The 20363-nt window shown below is 42.7% G+C and overlaps 1 protein-coding gene across 1 annotated transcript in view; it reads left to right on the top strand.

Annotated features, from left to right (window-relative positions):
- UQCRC2 (ubiquinol-cytochrome c reductase core protein 2) overlaps positions 1-20363 on the top strand; it is a 35081-nt gene that overhangs the window by 640 nt on the left and 14078 nt on the right. The window contains exons 2-8 of the mRNA XM_073591050.1: positions 2259-2336; positions 2545-2694; positions 5171-5235; positions 6226-6282; positions 6529-6653; positions 6822-6919; positions 7473-7530. Of these exons, the coding sequence (XP_073447151.1) occupies positions 2259-2336; positions 2545-2694; positions 5171-5235; positions 6226-6282; positions 6529-6653; positions 6822-6919; positions 7473-7530 (631 nt within the window). The remainder of the gene's footprint in view (positions 1-2258; positions 2337-2544; positions 2695-5170; positions 5236-6225; positions 6283-6528; positions 6654-6821; positions 6920-7472; positions 7531-20363) is intronic.

Raw genomic sequence — 20363 nt, 5'->3', positions numbered from 1 at the left:
TTAGTTTCTATTATAACATTTTTGCAAATAAGTAATTTTTCTTCTTCACTGATGTGCTCTGATGATCAGTGTACACAATGCACTCATTGTGTCTTGTCAGACTTGCCGATTATCGGCTCTCCTCATAGAGAGACAGCGTGTGAGGAAAGGAATGCCGATAACTGGTAAGTCTGTTTACATATGACCAGCTGTGATTGGACACAGCTGATCATTGGGTAAAGGGCTGCTGTGATTGGCCCTTTACCCAGATCTGTGATCACAGCAGTCACAGAGCGCTCCCCAGGGGGGCACACGGGAGGCACGCACGTAGGGGGATGTCTAGAACTAGTTAAGGATTAAACTTGTACCTACAGGTAAGCTTGTAATACGGCTCTTACCTGTAGGTACTGTGAATATCTTCTAAACGTGTGACACTTAGGGGATAATCACATTGGCTCCAGCTGATGTCACTGTGCATGCAGTGTGTTCTGCATTCTGTGTCCTGAGTGCTGGGCTGCGATTATGCATGAGTGACATCATTGTGGCCAGAGGGAGAGCACAAACCCAAAAGGAAGAGCAGCTGAACATAGAATGCCTGGAGAGGTGACAGCTCAGCGCTGGAGGGATCTGCTTGATAGGCAAGTCTGCCATGATGTGTTAATATGTGGTGCATCCTAGCACATTATGGCATAACACTGCATTGGTTTATTTTTTATTGGAGTTTACTACCAGTGGACATTACTAAAAAGGCATAACAAGGCTTGTTAGTGGAATTCAAATTCACGTCCCTGGGATGTCAGGGCCAAACAAGCTCAGGGCTGCAGTGCAGTTTTGAGTACATGGCTTGTAGAGCTGAAGAGCATGAAATCATTTACAGATCTCAGGAAACCCCGCTTCATTATCTGGACTCCTGATCAGAAGCAGTGACCAAGAGCTGTCCAGTGTGCTGAACGTCCATGCTCAGCTTATAACCTCAAGCCTCCATGGACACATACAGTATGTGCATTAGATGGGTATTATATATGCCTATATATGTAAGGGCACATTCACATTGGGCATACTATACCCCACACCCATGCAGGGCCATGTTTACCCACACAAGGATGTATGGGAAGTCCCATTAATGTCATTTGGGACGCAGCTGCTGTGTCCCAATATGACATCCAAGTGGTTGTGTGTCCCCAAACTCTCACTGTTACTGTGCTTAGGAGCCTGTACCCACACACAACATATTGGGACACAGCAGCTGTGTTCTTATTGACATCAGTTAGGACTGCTTGCACAGAAATATATGAAGCACCTATGCATCCATGTGTGGGTGAACATGGCCCGGCATACAGTACAGCCAGCGTGAATGAGGACTAAAAGTTTGCTCTCATGTGTGGCAGGAACTGGAGTCCCTCTAAAAAGTGATCCAAGCTTGGATTGGTTTTCAGAGGTGTTTGACAGGCAGCGAGGAGGCGATCTGTTGCCTCCTCACTACCTGATTTAACCCTATAATTGCCATACTAGCGTGCCGCAATTGCGTACATTGCACGCAGTTGTTGTGGCAAGGCCCAACAGAACTGTATTAGACTTACATTTGGGGGGCAGCACCGTCAGCTGAAAGCAACGTGCTGTTTCAAGTTACAGAGCCAGAGTCCCTGGCCCCAGAAGGAGGAGGGGTGAAGATTAATGCAACCACCAGCGGGGACAGCGCGGCTTCATTTGCAAGTACGTGGCACATAATGGGCTAGTATGCGATGCATGCTAGCCCATTGTGCTTTTACTTTGCAGGGAACAAAAGAGGAAGTAAAACCCATCAGGGTTTACTTCCTCTTTAACTGCTAAAATTAATGTGAAATTGAAGACTTGCCTGGGTGTAACAAGATGTCTGCTGCCGCCTTTGTCTTCTGTCAGATTAGGAAACCTATTGGAATGCATAGTGGCCATGTTGGAACGCATAGCGCAGGGATCCTCAAACTACGGCTCTCCAGCTGTCGCAGAACTACACGTCCCATGATGCATTGTAAAGCTCTGATATTCACAGACATGACTTGGCATGATGGGAATTGTAGTTCCTGAACAACTGGAGGGCCGTAGTTTGAAGACCCCTGGCATAGCGCATGTGCAAAAGGCAATGTTGTTTGCAACGTCCCTTCCGTTGCATTTTCTGATAGGTAGTGGTATTCTGATAGAACACCGGCCTTAGGAGTCCCAATTATGTTTTTTTTATTTACATTTTGGATCGGAGACTGGTAGCATCAATAGAAATTATTTAATGTTATGCTTTATTACAGAGGAGGCTTTACTCTGCAAAAGCAGCCACAAAGCCTGAAGCCGCTGGCAAGGCTCACCTTCCTCCTGAGGAGCTTGAGGTAAGTTGTTGTGTGCACCCGGGGGATTCTGTTTTGTTACTGGTTTTCTAGGTGTATGTCTGCATGGTGCATACGTGGTTTGTATTTTTATTTTTTTATTCTTCTTTGGGAAGAATTTGTGTCCTCTTATAGATTTTATATTTTGCCATTTTATGTATCTTATCACCAGCTTCTAGCTCTTGATACATGCTTGTAAATTGTTTTACAGATTACAAAGTTGCCAAATGGGCTGGTTGTTGCCTCTCTAGAAAACTACTCCCCATCTTCTAGGATCGGAGTGTTTATAAAGGCAGGAAGCCGATATGAATCCGCCAACAATTTGGGTGTTAATCATGTTTTACGACTTGCTTCTAACTTGGTAAGTCTTATTCTTAGAGGATCTTCACCCTAGAAATAAAAAAAATGTCAGTAGCTACAAATATTGTAGCTGTTAGGTAGAACAGCAGTGCACAATCTGAGTGTAAAGTATTTACAGATTTATTGTGATGAAAAGACAAATGGCAACTCGCATTGTGACAGTTAAAATCAGGCTCATCATATATTAAGGGCTTCCGATGGACAGTCTCACAACAGGGAACCTCAGACCAAGATAGGAGTACTGGGTGGATGGATACACTTGCAGGATCAAGTATACACAAAAGCAGTTCACCAAACTAAGTTCCACATTAATAGTACTGAGAAATGCTTGTACATTAGTAACGCACGTGGGAAGAAAAAATGGCACTTTTTTTTTTTTTTGTAATCAATGAGCGGTCTGCTCGTGCATTTGGGATGGGGGGGGCCTCTTCCTTCAACTTGCAGCCTGGAAAGTCCGGACATCAGGCTGGATGACAGTTAAGATGAGGAAATACTGTAGCTGCTGACTTTTAATAAAAGGACACTTACCAGTCAAGGGATCCAGCGCTGTCCTCACCTGGGCCAGTTCATCGGCCTTCAGGTCTCCGGTGCCTGCATTTTTACTGCAGGAAGTTGGCTGGCTTCCCGCTGCACATGTACACCCTGTGCTTTGCGAATGTTCCTGCAGCCTTCTGGGACGTGCTCCTTTGACGTGTCCCAGAAAACTGCGGACAAAGGGGGGACAGAACTTCCACTCAGATTGCCTCTCAAAACCAGGTACCCACTCCCCAAACAAAAATATAATCTCCAAATGTGATGGAGTAGGACATAAAGCAGAACTTCCACTTTTGGGAGAAGTTCTGCGTTAATTTACCATGTGTCTGAAAGACTGTAATGGATTATCCCCTAAAACACATGGATACATAGTGACTGGTACAGTTGTTGCACCTGCAGAAAAAGTTTGTAATTTAAATTCACTGCTGTCTTTTGCCACTTCTTAGCAGTCTCCAATACGAATATTGTATAATTGCAAAATGAGTCATCTTCAATCTTCTATTTTTTTTGTGTATATATGTATGTACGTATACACTCACCGACCACTTTATTAAGTGCATCTTGCTAGTATCAGGTTGGACCCCCTTTTTGCCTTAACTGCCTTAATTCTTCATGGCATAGATTCAACAAGGTGTAGGAAATATTCCTCAGAGATTTTGGTCCATATGACATGATAGGATCACACAGTTGCTGCAGATCCATGATGTGAATCTCTCGTTATACCGCATCCCAAAGGTTCTTTATTTGATTGAGATCTGGTGACTGTGCAGGCCATTGGAGTACAGTGACCTCATTGTCATGTTTAAGAAACCAGTGGTGAGATGATTTGAGCTTTGTAAAATAGCGCATTATCCTGCTGGAAGTAGCATTAGAAGATGGGCACATTGTAGTAAAAAAGGGATGGACATGGTCAGCAACAATACTCAGGTAGGTTGTGGCATTTAAACGATGCTCAATTGGTACTAAGGGGCCCAAAGTGTGCCAAGAAATTATCCCCCACTCCATTACGCCACCACCACTCTAAACCTTTGATGCAAGGAGGAATAGATTCATGCTTTCATGTTGTTTATGCCAAATTCTGACCCTACCATCTGAATGTCATAGCTAAAATCAAGACTCATCAGACCAGGCAACGTTTTTCCAATCTTCTATTGTCCAATTTTGGTGAGCCTGTGCGAATTGTAGCCACAGTTTCCTGTCCTTAGCTGACAGGAGTGGCAAACGGTCTTCTGCTGCTGTAGTCCATCTGCTTGAAGGTTTGATGTGTTGTGCGTTGAGATGATATTCTGCATACCTTGGTTGTAATGAGTGGTTATTTGAGTTACTGTTGCCTTTCTATCATCTTGAACAAGTCTACCCATTCTCCTCTGACATCAACAAGGCATTTTCATTCACACAACTGCCGCTCACTGGATATTTTCTCTTTCAGACCATTCTCTATAAATCCTAGAGATGGTTGTGCGTGAAAATCCCAGTAGATCAGCAGTATTTGAAATATTCAGACCAGCTCCAACAACCATGCCACATTCCAAGCCACTTAAATCCCCTTTGTTTCCCATTCTGATGCTCGATTTGAACATCAGCAAGTCGTCTTCACCACGTCTAGATGCCTACATGCATTAAGTTGCTGCCATGTGATTGGCTGATTAGCAATTTGTGTTACCAAGTAATTGAACAGGTGTACCTAATAAAGTGGCCGGTGAGTGTATGTGTTCTTTGCTGTTGAGGCAACTAAACTGGATTAGCATGTTCTCCAGTCCTGACAGTTTATGGAAAAGCGCTGGTTTATTTGTAAGGGGAAATCTCAGATGTGTATTTGGCACAGCAAGAAGAGGCTTGATACCAGGGGCATACTTGTTTACATAAGTTAGGCATATGTATTTTACCAAAACCTTCTTCCTTTTTTTTTTCTTTTTTTTTCTTTTTTTTTTTTTTGTTTCTAGACAACTAAGGGAGCCTCCGCTTTTAAAATTACCCGTGGTCTTGAAGCTGCTGGTGCTAGCTTAAGGTTTGTGTTTTTAATTCATTGCTAAAAATCTTTCAAAGAGGATGTATTTCTTGTGGCGGGTGACAGTAAAATGTTGGTTGTGCCAGTCTTATAAAATACAGTGCATCAGGAAAGTATTTACAGCGCTTCACTTTTTCCACATTTTTTTTTTTTTGTTACAGCCTTATTCCAAAATTGATTATATTTATTATTTTCCTCAAAATTCTACAAACAGTACTCCATAATGACAACGTGAAAAAAGTTTGTTTGAAATCTGCAAATTTATTTAAAATAAACCAAAAAATCCCATGTACATAAGTATTCACAGCCTTTGCCATGACACTCGAAATTTGAGCTCAAGTGTATCCTGTTTCCACTAATCATCCTTTCTACAACTTGATTGAACATGATTTGGAAAAGCACACACCTGTCTATATAAGGTCCCACAGTTAGTGCATGTCAGAGCACAAACCAAGCCATGAAGTCCAAGTAATTGTCTGTAGACCTTCAAGACAGGATTTTTATCGAGGCACAGATCTGGGGACTGGTACAGAAAAATTACTGCAGCATTGAAGGTCCCAATGAGCACAGTGGCCTCCATCGTCCGCAAATGGAAGAAGTTTGGAACCACCAGGACTCCTAGAGATGGCCGCTGGCCAAACTGAGCGTACAGGAGAGAAGGGCCCTAGTCAGGTAGGTAACCAGAACCTGATGATCACTCTGACAGAGCTCCAGCATTTCTCTGTGAAGAGAGGAGAACCTTCCAGAAGAACAACCTTCTCTGCAGCACTCCACCAATCAGGCCTGTATGGTAGAGCATTGAGCAAAGGCTGTGCACTTGTGTAGATGTGAGACTTTACATAAATATATATATATATATATATATATATATATATATATATATATATATATATATATATATATATATAATTTTTCCTTGAAAAGTTCTAGTAATGTTGCTCTTCTTGCAGTTACTGTGTGGAAGACTGATCGGTATTTGTTTCTCTGCAGTGTGACATCAACACGGGAAAACATTGTGTACTCAGTGGAATGTCTTAGAGATTATGTGTAAGTAAATCAAAATACTTGGGTGATTTGTTGTAGAGCCAATGGCTCCTGCTGCTGTCAATCTACCCAGTGAGGAGGTAGAGAACGGAGAGCATAGCCCTGGATCAAGATCTCAGACTTAACTTAATGGTTGGAAATCCAGTACTAGTAATTATATTGTTTTTTATTTATAACAGATTTTAGATGAATATACAAACACTACTCCAAAAGAATTTGGGATTTGATTTTCTTTTTTGTTTTTCTTAGGGATACTGTAATGGAATATCTTATTAATGTCACTACTGCTCCAGAATTTAGAAGATGGGAGGTCGCTGAACTTGGTGGCAAAGTAAAGACTGATAAGATTTTGGCTTACCAAAATCCACAAGTTGGTAAGTAGTGAGGTTTTTATTTTTCATTTCTATTGATGTTGTGTAAAGTGTATTTTGTGAATAAGTGTTTGAAGTTTTAAATAATTTAATATGAAGTGTCTCTTCCTTCCTTCCTTCCTTCCTTCCTTCCTTTTTTTTTTTTTTTTTTTTTTTCCCTTTATTCTACAGGTGTCTTGGAGAACCTTCATGTTGCTGCTTACCGTAATGGTCTTTCTAATTCGTTGTTCTGTCCTGACTATAGAATTGGAAAAGTTTCTCCAGATGAGGTAACCAGTTTTTAACCTTGTAAAAAAACAAATCTACAGGCTCAATTTACAAAGGAATATTGCTTGCGATATTTGGATCACGTGACTCATTTGATCCAAATATCGCATGCCATATTGAAAATCTCAGTTCACTATCAGTTTATGTGGTATTTGCTACAAAAAGAAGAAATGCATGGGAAATACCGCATAATGGAGATCTAAAATGTATTATATATTAAAAAAAAAAATAATTTGTTAAATGCAAACTGTTTAATAAATTTATAAGATGAATAGTCGGCTGTGAAGCACACCCACTGGTGTCCTAACAACCACTCATCCCCTGCACTTCTTATTCAGCTGTCTGCCGTGAATTCCCAGCTGACAGGTGAACACAAAGGAGCCAGCATGGGGATTCTCCCTACAAGCCATACCCAGAGCCTTTGGGTCTGGCATGAATTTTTCTTGTACAAAATATAAACCTGTTGTTGGGGACAGAGAAAAGGAGAGAAATTTAATGTAGAAAGGTTTGCTTCAGCATATGTTTACACTTCTTCTTCTCTTTTTTTTTTTTCAGTTGCAGCAGTACGTGCAGAATCACTTTACAAGTGCAAGAATGGCCCTTGTTGGTTTGGGTATGTATATTGTGAGAGTTTTAAATGCATTTTGTGGTCATATCTGTCTGGTGAACTCTTGGTGGGACTTTTGTTTTTTCTGAAATTGTATATTTGCAGAACATAACCAGAGGATCTAGTGTGCAGATCTAATGCTAGCAAGATCATGCACTTGAACCACTTGCCATCCAGGGAAATGAAGACATTTTTCACTTACATGTTAAAATCTTAAAAACAGAACAGAAATTTGGGACTTTAAATGAGGTTTGGTAGGGGGCGTTGAGATCCCCTCCTCCATCCCGGTTCAATATATACAAGAGAATTTAAAGTCCCGCCCTTTGCTCTCTTCTCTCGTATATGTTAAAATCTTAATTTTTTTTGCTAGTACATTACTTGGATTCCTTAAACCTTCGATAGTTTCTGAAAGCAGAAGCCTTGCTTTTATATTGCACAATATTTTCTCAGCCATTTATCAAATGCAGATTTTCAGAAAAAAACACTTTAATAGATTTTTAGTGCACACAAACGCAATGTAATATCTTTTTTGTAAAATATAAAAGATCATGTTGCACTAAGTAAATAGATACTAAAAATGTCAAGATTTAAAATTGCGCATGCTTGTGAAATGGCGACAAACTACCGTGCCTAAATTATTCATAGCTGGCACTTTGAAAATTGTTTTTGAGAGTTTTCACACATAGTCCAAGGTGTGGTAAAACATATGAAAGAACATCAGTCATGAAATAACATTGGATAAAACACTGATATAGATACTGTCACGCCACCCTTTGCACCCCACGTGGGATCAGACTGTGCTAGTGGTAGCCAGACAGTTCGGCCCATTACTTCCATTTACTTCAGAGTATTACTAGAAAAATGATCAACCATTATAATAAAGAACTGTTAGGTCTACGACCCTGGGCTATGGTTGACTAAAGTTGTTTAAACCTTTAGCAACTGTAGAGTAAGGTGGGAGCGAACAATTCATTCCACACCACATCAAAGTTTTATGTTTTAGAAAGAGAGTCCTATCTTCAGTAATCTAAATCTTTTGCCTACAGAGGCTGATAAGTGTACTGAGTACAAGAAGAGACAGGAGGTATCAAGACGGAGAAGCTGGAAATTAGGAAAGGGTGAAGACAAACGGGGGAGGATGCAAGCCACATGGAGAGCTAGAAATAGTATAGAGTCTTAACGCCCGATGGATCTATGATAAGAGTATGCCCCTAGAACTATAAGGAAACGCCGATGTGTCGGGCCCAGGGCTCCCAGATACTTTTTTAATTTCTCAAGTGTCTAGGATAGTGTTGGAGATCTTTTCTTGGGACATAATTCAGGAGATTTTTTGTTTGGTTAGGTAGTATGAAACTGAGGGGGATTTCCAGGCCCGTGCGATTGTCAGTTTGGCCCCTAGAAGTATGAAATGAATTCGAGTCTGGACGAGTTTTGAAATCTTGGATCCGTTGATTGAGGAGGGCAATAGAAGGGTCTTGGTTAACCACAATCCCTGTGGTCTTGCGGATTAAATTGAAAATTTTATTACAGTAGCCCCTTGTTCGAGGACGTTGCCACATAGTGTGGAGAAGTGTGCCCAAGTGACCGTAACCTCTGAAGCAGAGGGGGGAAAGACCGCAGATAATATTTAGCGAGGCAGGTAGGAACCAGGTACCAGCGGGACATGACCTTGAGGTTAGCTTCTATCAAGGAGGTGTTTAGAATCCCTTTAAATTAACGATCAAAGTAAGAATACCATGTGTCTAAGTCGCAATCTATCTCATGATCACGTTCCCAACTCAACATGTAGGGCGCTTTCTCTGACAGATCAGCCAGGGCTGATTATATTGGGGAGATTCCCCCTCTCGTATCCATGGCTGTGGAGCACCATTGCTCATATGGAGTGACTGTTGGAGGGTGTGTATTTCGGGTCCGAATCGAGTTTAGGAAATTAGATATTTGGTAGAAGCAAAATTTTTCAGAGGGGCATTTCTAGTTTGCTAATGCAATGGCCTAATTTAAGGGGTCCATTTGAGTTGAAGTAGTGCCCAGTTCGATAAAGACCTTTTTCTAGCCACCACTGAAAGGCCTTGATATCCATCCCTGGGGGAAATTTGGGGTTGTGAAAGATGTGAGCCAATGGTTGCCAAGCAGATGTTAGAGTTCAATTTATAGAGTGAGTCGCATAAGGCTACAGAGTGGGACAATGTTGGGGACATAATAGGGGGGCAAGCCATAGCATATAGTCTATCGTATAATGCGGAATCGCCTGTCATTCCATCCCTATCCAGTCAGGTTTTGGGCCTCTGGAGTAGATGGTAGATATATGGCTCAGTTGTGCCACCTGGTAATACCACCAGAGGTTAGGTAGTCCCAATCCCCCTTTTCAGTCTAGGTCTAAAAAGGACTTTAGAGAGGCGGTGACTTGTTTTACCCCAGATAAAGCAGAATATTGCTGATTGTAGATTTTTATATGTAGTTTGGTGACTGGGATAGGAAGGGAGCGGAATCGGTAGAGAATTCTAGGTAAAAGGGTCATCTTGATTGCATTTACTCTTCCTATCCAGGGCATCTTATACAGTGACCATTGAGCAAGGTCTGCTGTTTTTTGATCACGGGCGTGTAATTCTACTTGTACAGAAGATTTATAGCGGCCATGAGGTGGATACCCAGGTACGGAATGGAGGTATTACTCCAAGAGAAGGGAAAGTGGCTTCTTATTCTGTCTACTAGGGTCGGGGGGGGGGGGGGGGGGTCCGTACATTGAGGGCTATAGATTTAGACATATTAACTTGCAGGCCTGAGACTCGTCCAAATTTGTTTAATAGCTGGAGAATATCAGGGGGTGAAATAAGATGGGATGTTACGAATAGGAGGACATCATCTGCAAATAGTACACATTTATGGGTCGACCTGCTGAATTAGACTCCGTGAATGTCTAGATGTCGTCTGATCGCTATAGCTAGGGTTTCTATAGCGATTGCGAAAAGGAGGGGGGATAGGGGGCATCCCTGCCTTGTTCCTTTTGTAATGGGGAAGAGGTCTGAGTAGTGCAATGAAGTCTGACTTGTGCCTTTATGTAGGGTGAGAGTATAGGGCCTTCAAGATTTTGAGAAAGCTAGGGCAAATCCCCATCCTTCCAGTGTAGTCAATAGGTAGGGTCAGGTGACGACTTCGAGGGATATGGCATCTACTGCCCTCCATATCTGGTCCGGGCCCTATCTCCCTGATTTAAAACCCACCTGGTCCTTATGAACATATGACCCTATGAAGGATGCTAGTCTGTTTGATAACATTTTAGTCATTATCTTCAAGTCATTATTGATTAATGAGATCGGTCTGTAATTGCCTACTTCGCTCGGGTCTTTGTCAGGTTTGGGCATCACAGAAATATATGCTAAATTTGCTGCAGAGTCTAAGGGAGAACCCTTGCTGAGGAATTAAAGAACCGGACCAGATAAGGAGAGAGGACATCAACAAACGTCTTATAGTAGTGTGTTGAAAAGCCATCTGGGATTGGGGCCAAACCCTTTTTAAAGGTCTTTAATGACTCCTCGGGCTTCGTTTTCTAGGATTGGGGAGTCTAATATGGAGCGATGTGGATCAGAGTTCAGGGTGGGGAATGTCATCTATAAGGTATTCAGTTTGAGGTGTGCTGGGGCTGGTCTCAGTGTAAAGGTTAGAGTAGAATGAGTGGAAGGCTTCTAGAATACGTTTGGGGTTCTGTGTCAAAGAACCGGCCAAGGATTTAATTTTGGGTAAGGAGTAAATCCTATGTTTAGGGGATAGTTTAGCCACGAGATGAGGACCAATTTTATCAGTGTGGAGGTAATACTGGCCGCTCACCCATCTTAAGTGTTTTTCTGCACTGGAGGTAAGAGCCAAATTTTGGGCTATTCTAGCAGTTTCTAGTTTAGCCAGAGTATTAGGCGTGGGCTTGCGTTTGTGCATCTTGCTAAGTGACTTGAATTCCTTCTCTAGGTTTGCTACATCCATCTGCTGTTTCCGCTTCAGACGTGTGGCTGGCTGGATAATTTTCCCCCTCATTACCACTTTGAGAATGGTCTGACCAGGGTACCGCACAGATAGAGGCATTGGATGCCATGTGAATCTCTGGGGTGGGGATGAAGATGTGGTCTATTCTAGCGTACATCCTATGTGGGGCTGAGAAGTGTGTGTAATCTTTTTTGCTGAAGGGTTTAATTCTCTTCAAATGTCTATCAGGGGAGTGTAAGAGCCGGGCTATACGGAGGCTTTTTTTGGATGGGGGGGGGGGGGTATGCCTTGTGCTGATTTGTCCAAAAGGTGGTCAAAGGTTATTTTGGAGTTGCCTCCCATTATTACCTTGCCTTCAAAATGAGGGGAGCGGGAGATGAGCAGAGAGGAGAAGGGTGCTTGGCCTTGGTTCGGTGCATAATAGGAAATAAAAGTGTACATGACACCATTAATGTGGCCCTTGACTAGAATGTATCGACCCTCCCGGTCCCTAATGGTTTGAGAGTGCGTAAATGAGGTCCATTTGGAAATGAGCTACCCCTCTTTCTTTAATCGTACATCACGGGACACAGAGCCATAGTAATTACTATGTGGGTTATAGTCCACCTTCAGGTGCTGGACACTAGTACACCCTAACCAGGAAGTTGCCTCCCTATATAACCCCTCCCATACCGGGAGTATCTCAGTTTTTTCGCCAGTGTCTAAGGTGTTGGTCATGAGTGAAGATGTGCTGTGGAGCAATACTTGGGGCTAGCTATGCAGCCGGATCCATTCAAAGTGTCTCTTTTTTTGGCCAAATTGAATGGTACCCGGGCCTCGTGTCCGAAGAAACGAGGTCTTTGCTTGTAAACGCTTCTCTTTTTAGAGAGCTGGACCCCGGGATCCAGTATTTTGGTATTTTAAGCCATAAGGTTTTACTGGCGGGGTGCTATTACAGGTCCAGGATTGTGGGTTCCCTGAGGGTCCCCGGTTCCTGAAGGTTTAACGGAGCCCACCGTGAAGGGTGAAGATTGGGTCTGTTGGTTTTACCACAGAAAACCCTGCGGTGGGAAAGGTAAGTGGAGTTTTTTTAAGGAATTTTTAAATTTTCTTATGAAATGTCTCCTTTAAAAAAGTAAATGTTGTCATGCCTACGTGTCACCACTGGGGGCTGTATGGAGCACGTACCTTCTCATGCTTTTCTCAGAGATCACGCTGTGTCACAGAAGCAGCAGGCTTTTTTCCTCCAGCTAGCAGGCAGGCAGACCGGTAAGTTTGGGGGGTTTTGCTTCCACCAGACACCCCCCACCTGGGCTGAACTCTCCCCCTCTTCACGAGGCTGAGCATTGAGGGGGAGCTAAAAAAAAAAAAGATCGGCGATGCCGTTTTCTTTCTTTCTCCTCTACATGGCGGCGGCTTTCAGGTCTCCTCCACGCCATCCCTCCCTCACACACAAGTCGGATCGGATGTGACGGAGGGGGCGGGGCTTAACGCAGCGTTGGCGTCCTCCAACGTGAGAGTGTTTTAAGAAAAAATAAACTCCATTTGTGCTGGCTGCAAAAATTGTCGGAGGGACACGAGCAAAGAGGGGCATGAAAGAGGTTGGTGACACAGGCATTTCCTATTTGATACATTTACTATTTGCATCAGGCTGAGCATTAATAGCAGTGGCAGTGGCAGACTATTGCTCAAGCAGTGGATGCGATTTCTTCTGGTAGTACCTCGGCTTTGTGCATCAGGCTATGGTCAGAAGGGGGGGTTGAAACACCCCCAAAAAAGAGCTAAAAGGGTCTCCCTCAAGCTCTGCAAAGCCTACTCATCTCTACAAATGGCATCCTCCCCTGAGAGGGGGTGGTTGGTCAGTGAGCATCGAGGCCATGAAATGTTTGCAATTGTTTTCAACACTGCAGCCCCTGTTTTGTTATTAAAAAGATCTTTTTTTCCTCAGCCAGGATAGGATTGGGAAAAAAAGTTAGCGGCTTTAATCGCATCCCAGTGTGGGACTAAATGCGACAGGTTCTCTTCCATTACCCAGGACCCTCAAACTGAGGAACTATAGGCCGGAGAAGATGAACTCCCTCAGGGGACCGTGGTGAGGACTCTTCTGAGGTGTCAAATGCAGGAGGATGAGCATTCACAATCTGTAGCATTGATGGTGCAGTTCCTTGCTGAATAGACTGCTCCACATATATGTACCCTTAACTGAGTGTTTGGGTTCGCTAAAGCCTCCTCAAGCTGTGCATGCCTTTACCTGTCCATTCATTGCTCGAAAAGTTTTTTTGTATCTGAGTGGATCACCCAGATAAGCATTTTATTCCCTCCTAAAAAGTTTTTGCACTTTATCCTATGGTGGAAAAAATTCACTAAGTAGGTTATACTAGCAAATAATGCTGCTATATCCTCTGTGAATAAGAGTTTGACTTGTCTGGCAGACAATGGTCAAATACTTAGGGATCCAACGGATAAAAAGTTGGAATTCCTATTTAAAAAAAAAAACACTTTTTTCTCTGGCAGATTGAGTGTCTCGGCCTGCGCTGACAGTAATTGGTAAATCATTGAGAGACCAGTTTAAACAGGTGTTCAAGGTTATCCTGCTCAGCAGGCCCAGGATCTGGCAGCTTTATGTTTGCAATAGTTGCTGTGAGAGTTTTCATCCTTCAGGCCTTGCGCCCTTCGCTAGAAGCGCCATGCAAGAAGCTCCTGGCTAGTCTTCCTTTTTGCGGTGAAACAGCTATTTGGGGATGTTTTGGTTAATACATCCAAAGAAATTCTAGTGGAAAAAGTACCCTTTTTGCCATTTAAGAAAAGGAGTAAATGTATTTTCGTTTTAAAGCTCCTTCTCCTGTGCCAGGGGCATCGGCCTCCAGGCAGTCACGACGGCTTCCGCCGTCGGGTTCAAAAGGTAATCCTCAGAGTTAACCCCAGGGACAAAAGAGGTCTTGAGGGAGGAAACCTACAAGATACTGAAGCCTCCTTTTTATGAGGAGGCGCCCCGCTCACTCGAATAGGGGGAATTCTTCTGCAATTCTCAAGGATCTCGCAGGAAGAGTGTTGAGACGTACAAACTGGAGTTTTAAGAGTTCCCGTCTCCTTGCTTTCTCAGGATTTTTTTTTTTTTTTAAAAAGACCTGATTTTGTCATCAATGGTCCATCAAAGTTGATAAATCCCGTCTTTGCTTTGATGGACCATTGATGACAAAATCAGGTCTTTTAAAAAATGCATTTGTTTAAAAACCAATCCTCTTTTTCAGAATATACTACATTATCTTCTATGGACGCCTCTGAAGAAGGGAATTGTTCCTGAAACATGTCAGACTAACTGGAGGAATATTGTATTCATCTTTGAATTATGTGAAATAATATAAATACGATGAAAATTGTATTTTTTATCATGCACCAAGAGTGTTGTAGGAGTTATTGTTATAATTTTTTTTTTTTTTATTATATATATATATATATATATATAATGTCTTTTTAATCTTTCTAATAAGTGTAAGGCTGACTGCAGGTCAGCCTGTTATTGTAGGAGGAGTCAGGCTGCATAAAGCCTGCCCTCCTTCTCCTTCCTATGGTCGTAGGATCTCGTGTTGACAGGTCACTTCCGGGTTAGGGCAGGTCACGGCAGATCACTTCCTGTTTGTGGCTTGCAGGGCGGCAGCATGGTCAGCTGCAAGGTTTTCTGTTTGGATCTCTCTCCCGGTGGTCGTGGCAGGTCTCGGCAGCGTTACCATGCGGCAGGGTCTTGTGTGCTGCGGGCGCAGGGATAGGGGTAGTATTCTTCCATCCGGTTTCACTTTACTCCGGTCAGCTTGGGGTTCAGATAGCACCATGTGTTGGGGTTGCAGGTTGGGGGGAGTGTGTTTGGGGGTTTTCAGGAGATGATGGCAGAGTCTCATATGTCACAATGTCCCGCCTCTGTCATTAGCACTGCATAGCACGTTTGTATTCCTGGAATACAGGTAAGCAATCCAATGAAACGTGTGTTTTTTTTTTTTTTTTTTGTTTTTTTTTTTTTTCTAGCAGGGACCCATGTTTGTCCAGTTGTAATAGTGTAGGTCATTGCATTTTAGTCTTTGGTATTTGGGTCCGCTGTCACCACTATTAGGTTACAGCATAGGTATGTATGGGCAGGGTCTCCTCTCTCCCTAGCCTCATGGTGATTTCCCCCCCCCCCTCAGCTTCGTGTGATGGGTTCCCCCCGTCCTGAGCGCCACATAGTGGGTCGTGTCCCTCCCCGTGCTCCACGTGGTCTATAGTGTGGGTCTTCAGGGGTTAATTCAGGCTGTGGGGTTGTCATGACACTTGCTCATTGCCGGTCTTCCCATGATATTCTGTGGGGGTCCTTTGGGGGCATGCAAATTTCCATTTCTCATGTAATTTTCGGTTTTCCATGTATGTTATGATTTTATGCAATTTACGGTTTCTCATGGAATGCTGGTTCTCATGTATTTTACGGTTTGCATGCGATCTACGATTTCTCCTTCATTTTACGATTTTTATTTTCATGCAATTTACGTTTCTCATGCATTTTACGGTTGTCATGCGATTTATGGTTTCTCATTTATTTTACGGTTTTTCATGCAATTCACGGTTTCGCATGCATTTTACGGTTTTCATGCAATTTGCGATTTCTTATTCATTTTACTTTTTTTTTTTTTTTTCTCATGCAATTTACGGTTGCTCATGCATATTAGTTTCGTATGCAATTTACAGTTGTTCATGCTTGTTACGGTTTCTCGTGCTTTTTTTACAGTTTCTCATGTGATTACGGTTTTTATGCATTTTACGGTTGCCCGTGCATTTTACGGGTTCTCATGCAATTTTTTCAGTTTCTCATGCTATTATGTTTTTCATGCGATTTTTCAGTGTTCTCATGCAATTTTACAATGTTCTCAGGCAATTTTACAGTGTTCTCATGCATTTACGGTTGTCATGATTTCTCATTTATTTTACGGTTTCGCATGCATTTTACGGTTTTCATGCGATTTGCGATTTCTTATTCGTTTTACGTTTTTTTTATGCAATTTACGGTTGCTCATGCATATTAGTTTCGTATGCAATTTACGTTTTTTCATGCTTGTTACGGTTTCTCATGTGATTACAGTTTTTTATGCATTTTACGGTTGCCCGTGCAATTTTTTACAGTTTCTCATACTATTACGTTTTTCATGCGATTTACAGTGTTCTCATGCAACTTTACAGTGTTCTCATGCAATTTTTGCGGTTGTTATGCGATTTATGATTTCTCATTTATTTTACGGTTTTTCATGCTATTCACGGTTTCGCATGCATTTTACGGTTTTCATGCGATTTACGGTTGCTCATGCATATTAGTTTCGTATGCAATTTACGTTTTTTTTCATGCTTTTTTAGTTTCTCATGTGATTATGGTTTTTATGCATTTTACAGTTGCCAGTGTAATTTACAGTTTTCTCATGCAATTACGTTTCATGCAAGTTTTTCAGTGTTCTCATGCAAGTTTTTCAGTGTTCTCATGCAATTTGTCACTTCTTATGCCTATTCATGTTTTTTTTTTTTTTTTCCTATTTTCTTTGTTTCATATATTCCTCATGTTTTTCCATGCTTCTCGTTTTTTTTCCGTGCTTTTCTCTTTTTTTTTCCGTGCTTTTCTCGTTTTTTTTCCTGTGCTTTTCTCGTTTCCCCGTGCTTCTCTCGTTTCCCCGTGCTTCTCTCGTTTCCCCGTGCTTCTCTCGTTTCCCCGTGCTTCTCTCGTTTCCCCGTGCTTCTCTCGTTTCCCCGTGCTTCTCTCGTTTCCCCGTGCTTCTCTCGTTTCCCCGTGCTTCTCTCGTTTCCCCGTGCTTCTCTCGTTTCCCCGTGCTTCTCTCGTTTTCCCGTGCTTCTCTCGTTTTCCCGTGCTTCTCTCGTTTTCCCGTGCTTCTCTCGTTTCCCCATGTCTCTTACGTTCATGTCATATGTTTTATGTCACAGCCTTTCGTTCGCTGCATTACCGTTAGCTAGTGCTCACATTCAGGGTCTGTCACGTTTACAGATCCATACAGGCTGAGGTTTCGTTTTTAATTGATTGTTGTCCCACAATCTTCTCGCCTGTTTTCCATACGTCATACGTGCACGTTCACCATTACACCTTTACTACTACCCACCACAGTCTGTGGGTACTTTAGCCCTGAGTGTTCGTTTTTAATTTTCCTGTCTTGGCGTGGCAGGTTGCTCGGGCTCGCTCACTGCATACAGTAGGGGGGTGTCGTCATTAGGTTCATTTTTTACGCTCTTGGTCTTGTCATTTCTGCACTCACATCTTCATACTTGTCAGGTTTTAGGGGTGTTATGTTTTGGGCTGGTTATTTGTAATGTTATCTGATTGTTTTCATACAGCTGAATTGTTTCATGTTCTACCACTGCAGATTACCCATCACGTCTATGGGTTTAACAGATTGAGGTGATCGTTTTTAATTGGCTTGTTCGGTGGCAAGTCTTCTCATCTGTTCTTACGTTGCTTATGTATTTCGTACAAACTTACGTTTCTCATGCAGTTCACGTTTCTCATGCAGTTCACGTTTCTCATGCAGTTCACGTTTCTCATGCAAATTATGTGTTCTCATGTTATTTACATTTTCATGCTATTTACGTTCCTCATGCAGTTTTATGTTTTTCATATAATTTTATGCTTTTCATATAATTTTATGCTTTTCATGCAATTTGTTGTTTCTATGTTAAACTCACTTTTATGTTTCTCTCGTTTTTTCCAGGTTTCTCATGTTTTCCCAAGGTTACTCTCGTTCTCATGTTCATCACACGTTCATTAATTCACGTTCTCATGCTACTGGTATTTCGCAAGTAGTTTGCGGTTTCTGGCAGCCTCGGTTTTTAGGCTGCTCACTTTTCGTAAGCTCGCACTATACATGGGTTTCGTTCCTTCACGTAGCTTTCGCTCCTGGTGCAGGTTTTCTCAGTATGCTCATGTTTCTCTCGTAGTTCATGTTGCTGTCCCAGTGGTGTGTCACTTACACAAAAATAGGTTACCCAGGGGACTGTGGTTCCTCCTTATCCATGCACACGACCTTTTGTTGCCTAGCTACTCTTGGCTAGGGTTGGCAAAGCATGGAACTATTGGTTAGTCAGCCATGGCAGCTCCAGCAGCTTTTACGGGCTCAGGGGTTTTGTGGGTTCTGAATTTTCTCAGTCCCTAGGCCAGTATCCAGCAGGCTTCCTACTTGGTTCGGTTTTTGCCTCTTTTAACTCATATCGGCACAGCAGTGTCGGGGCGTATCTGATTGGGACTCTTTTCTTTATTTGCTGTGCATTCTATTAAAGCCATCCTCAGGGTTCCTGAAAGTAGCCCTCCTGCTGTGATCAGCAGACTTCTCATCATGGGTCATATTTTCCGTATCGTATCTATCACATTCCCATGGTCTCCTTCGTGTTGGGTACTAGCTCGGTGCTCAAGGCAGGCCTATACCCCTATGGTTGGGTCATAAGAGACAGGAGCAGTTCTGCATATTTGTGCCTGGGACTTCAGCTGTATTGGGTAAGTGTAGGTCGTCTTGTTCTCTGGGTTGGCCCAGAGCCACTTTAGAGATACCACAAGCGGTTGGTATTTGGTAGATTATACGTAATTTCAGTGGGCTATAATTTGGCTTCATATTCATCCTACTGGTCATTTTTGCCCCCTTTTAGGCATACTGACCATTTGACCAGGGCACAACTCAGGTCTATGTTCTTTGTTGCTTTTTGTTCCTTTGTACACTATCCACAGATTGACTCCGAGTACAAGTGTAAGGCTGACTGCAGGTCAGCCTGTTATTGTAGGAGGAGTCAGGCTGCATAAAGCCTGCCCTCCTTCTTCTCCTTCCTATGGTCGTAGGATCTCGTGTCCCACCCACCCATTCCCTTTTTTTCTTTTCTTTTTTCATTTTATTTCAATTCATACTTGGGTATGCCCCCTTTTAGGCATACTGACCATTTGACCAGGGCACAACTCAGGTCTGTGTTCTTTGTTGCTTTTTGTTCCTTTGTACACTATCCACAGATTGACTCCGAGTACAAATGATATTTTATATCGATACATGTTGTTCGCCCTTAAAGTCCCGCTGTACCAGGGGCTACTTGTGTCCCTAACTTAGGGTCCCTATACAACTGGAAGGGAAATAAGGAGAAAGCGAGTAAAGAAGAGACAGACATGAATAAGAAAAAGGGAAAGAAGTAGAGGCGTGGAGAGACATGGAGTCCATGATAATGGATATCCTGAACTTCTTGGGTACAGGACTGGCCAGCCAGGTCCTGCTCCAATACCCTATGATGAGTAGGGTTTGGTACAATGGCAACCCTGGTACAGGTTGCATTCCTGGTGTCACTAGAGGAGCAGATCTGCTCCTCTAAGTCACAACAGAAGGAGTGTCAAGTGGAGCCGCTCCGGCCACTAGGACCTCTGTAAAAGAAAGAAAAATAAGAGATGAGGGACCTAAGTATAAGGAACAGAGGCACTACAAAATCATTACTTATGGAAACAACATTCCTGAATTCTGAACAAGCACATGGATACCAACGTGAAGATAACAATACCGGGAAAGGTGATATGAACTGGGAAGAGGGGGGGAGGGGCAATAGTGCTTATCTGTACCAAACTGTTTGATCTCAATCACTGGTTTGTGGGGTGCAAAAGCCCATGGAGCAGAATAACTTATAGGAGCAGTTACACCTCTACATAATCAGAGTAGAGGTAAAGGGGTACAGATGGAGTGGGAAAAGCTAGTCCAATGGGTTGAGCAGAGAACCAAGTGGGTGTAGAAGAGTCAATTACACTGTCGGAGGATTCGACCATCCGAGGAGGGACAACAATCCACAGTGGATCAATCAGCCGTGGGTCTCATCTCAGTGGGATGGAATCTTGGTGCCTCTTCGTTTGC

Source organism: Aquarana catesbeiana, linkage group LG06, assembly GCF_042186555.1.
Source record: "Aquarana catesbeiana isolate 2022-GZ linkage group LG06, ASM4218655v1, whole genome shotgun sequence".
In the NCBI taxonomy this organism is placed as follows: domain Eukaryota; kingdom Metazoa; phylum Chordata; class Amphibia; order Anura; family Ranidae; genus Aquarana; species Aquarana catesbeiana.
This window is presented reverse-complemented; position numbering and strand designations above follow the sequence as displayed.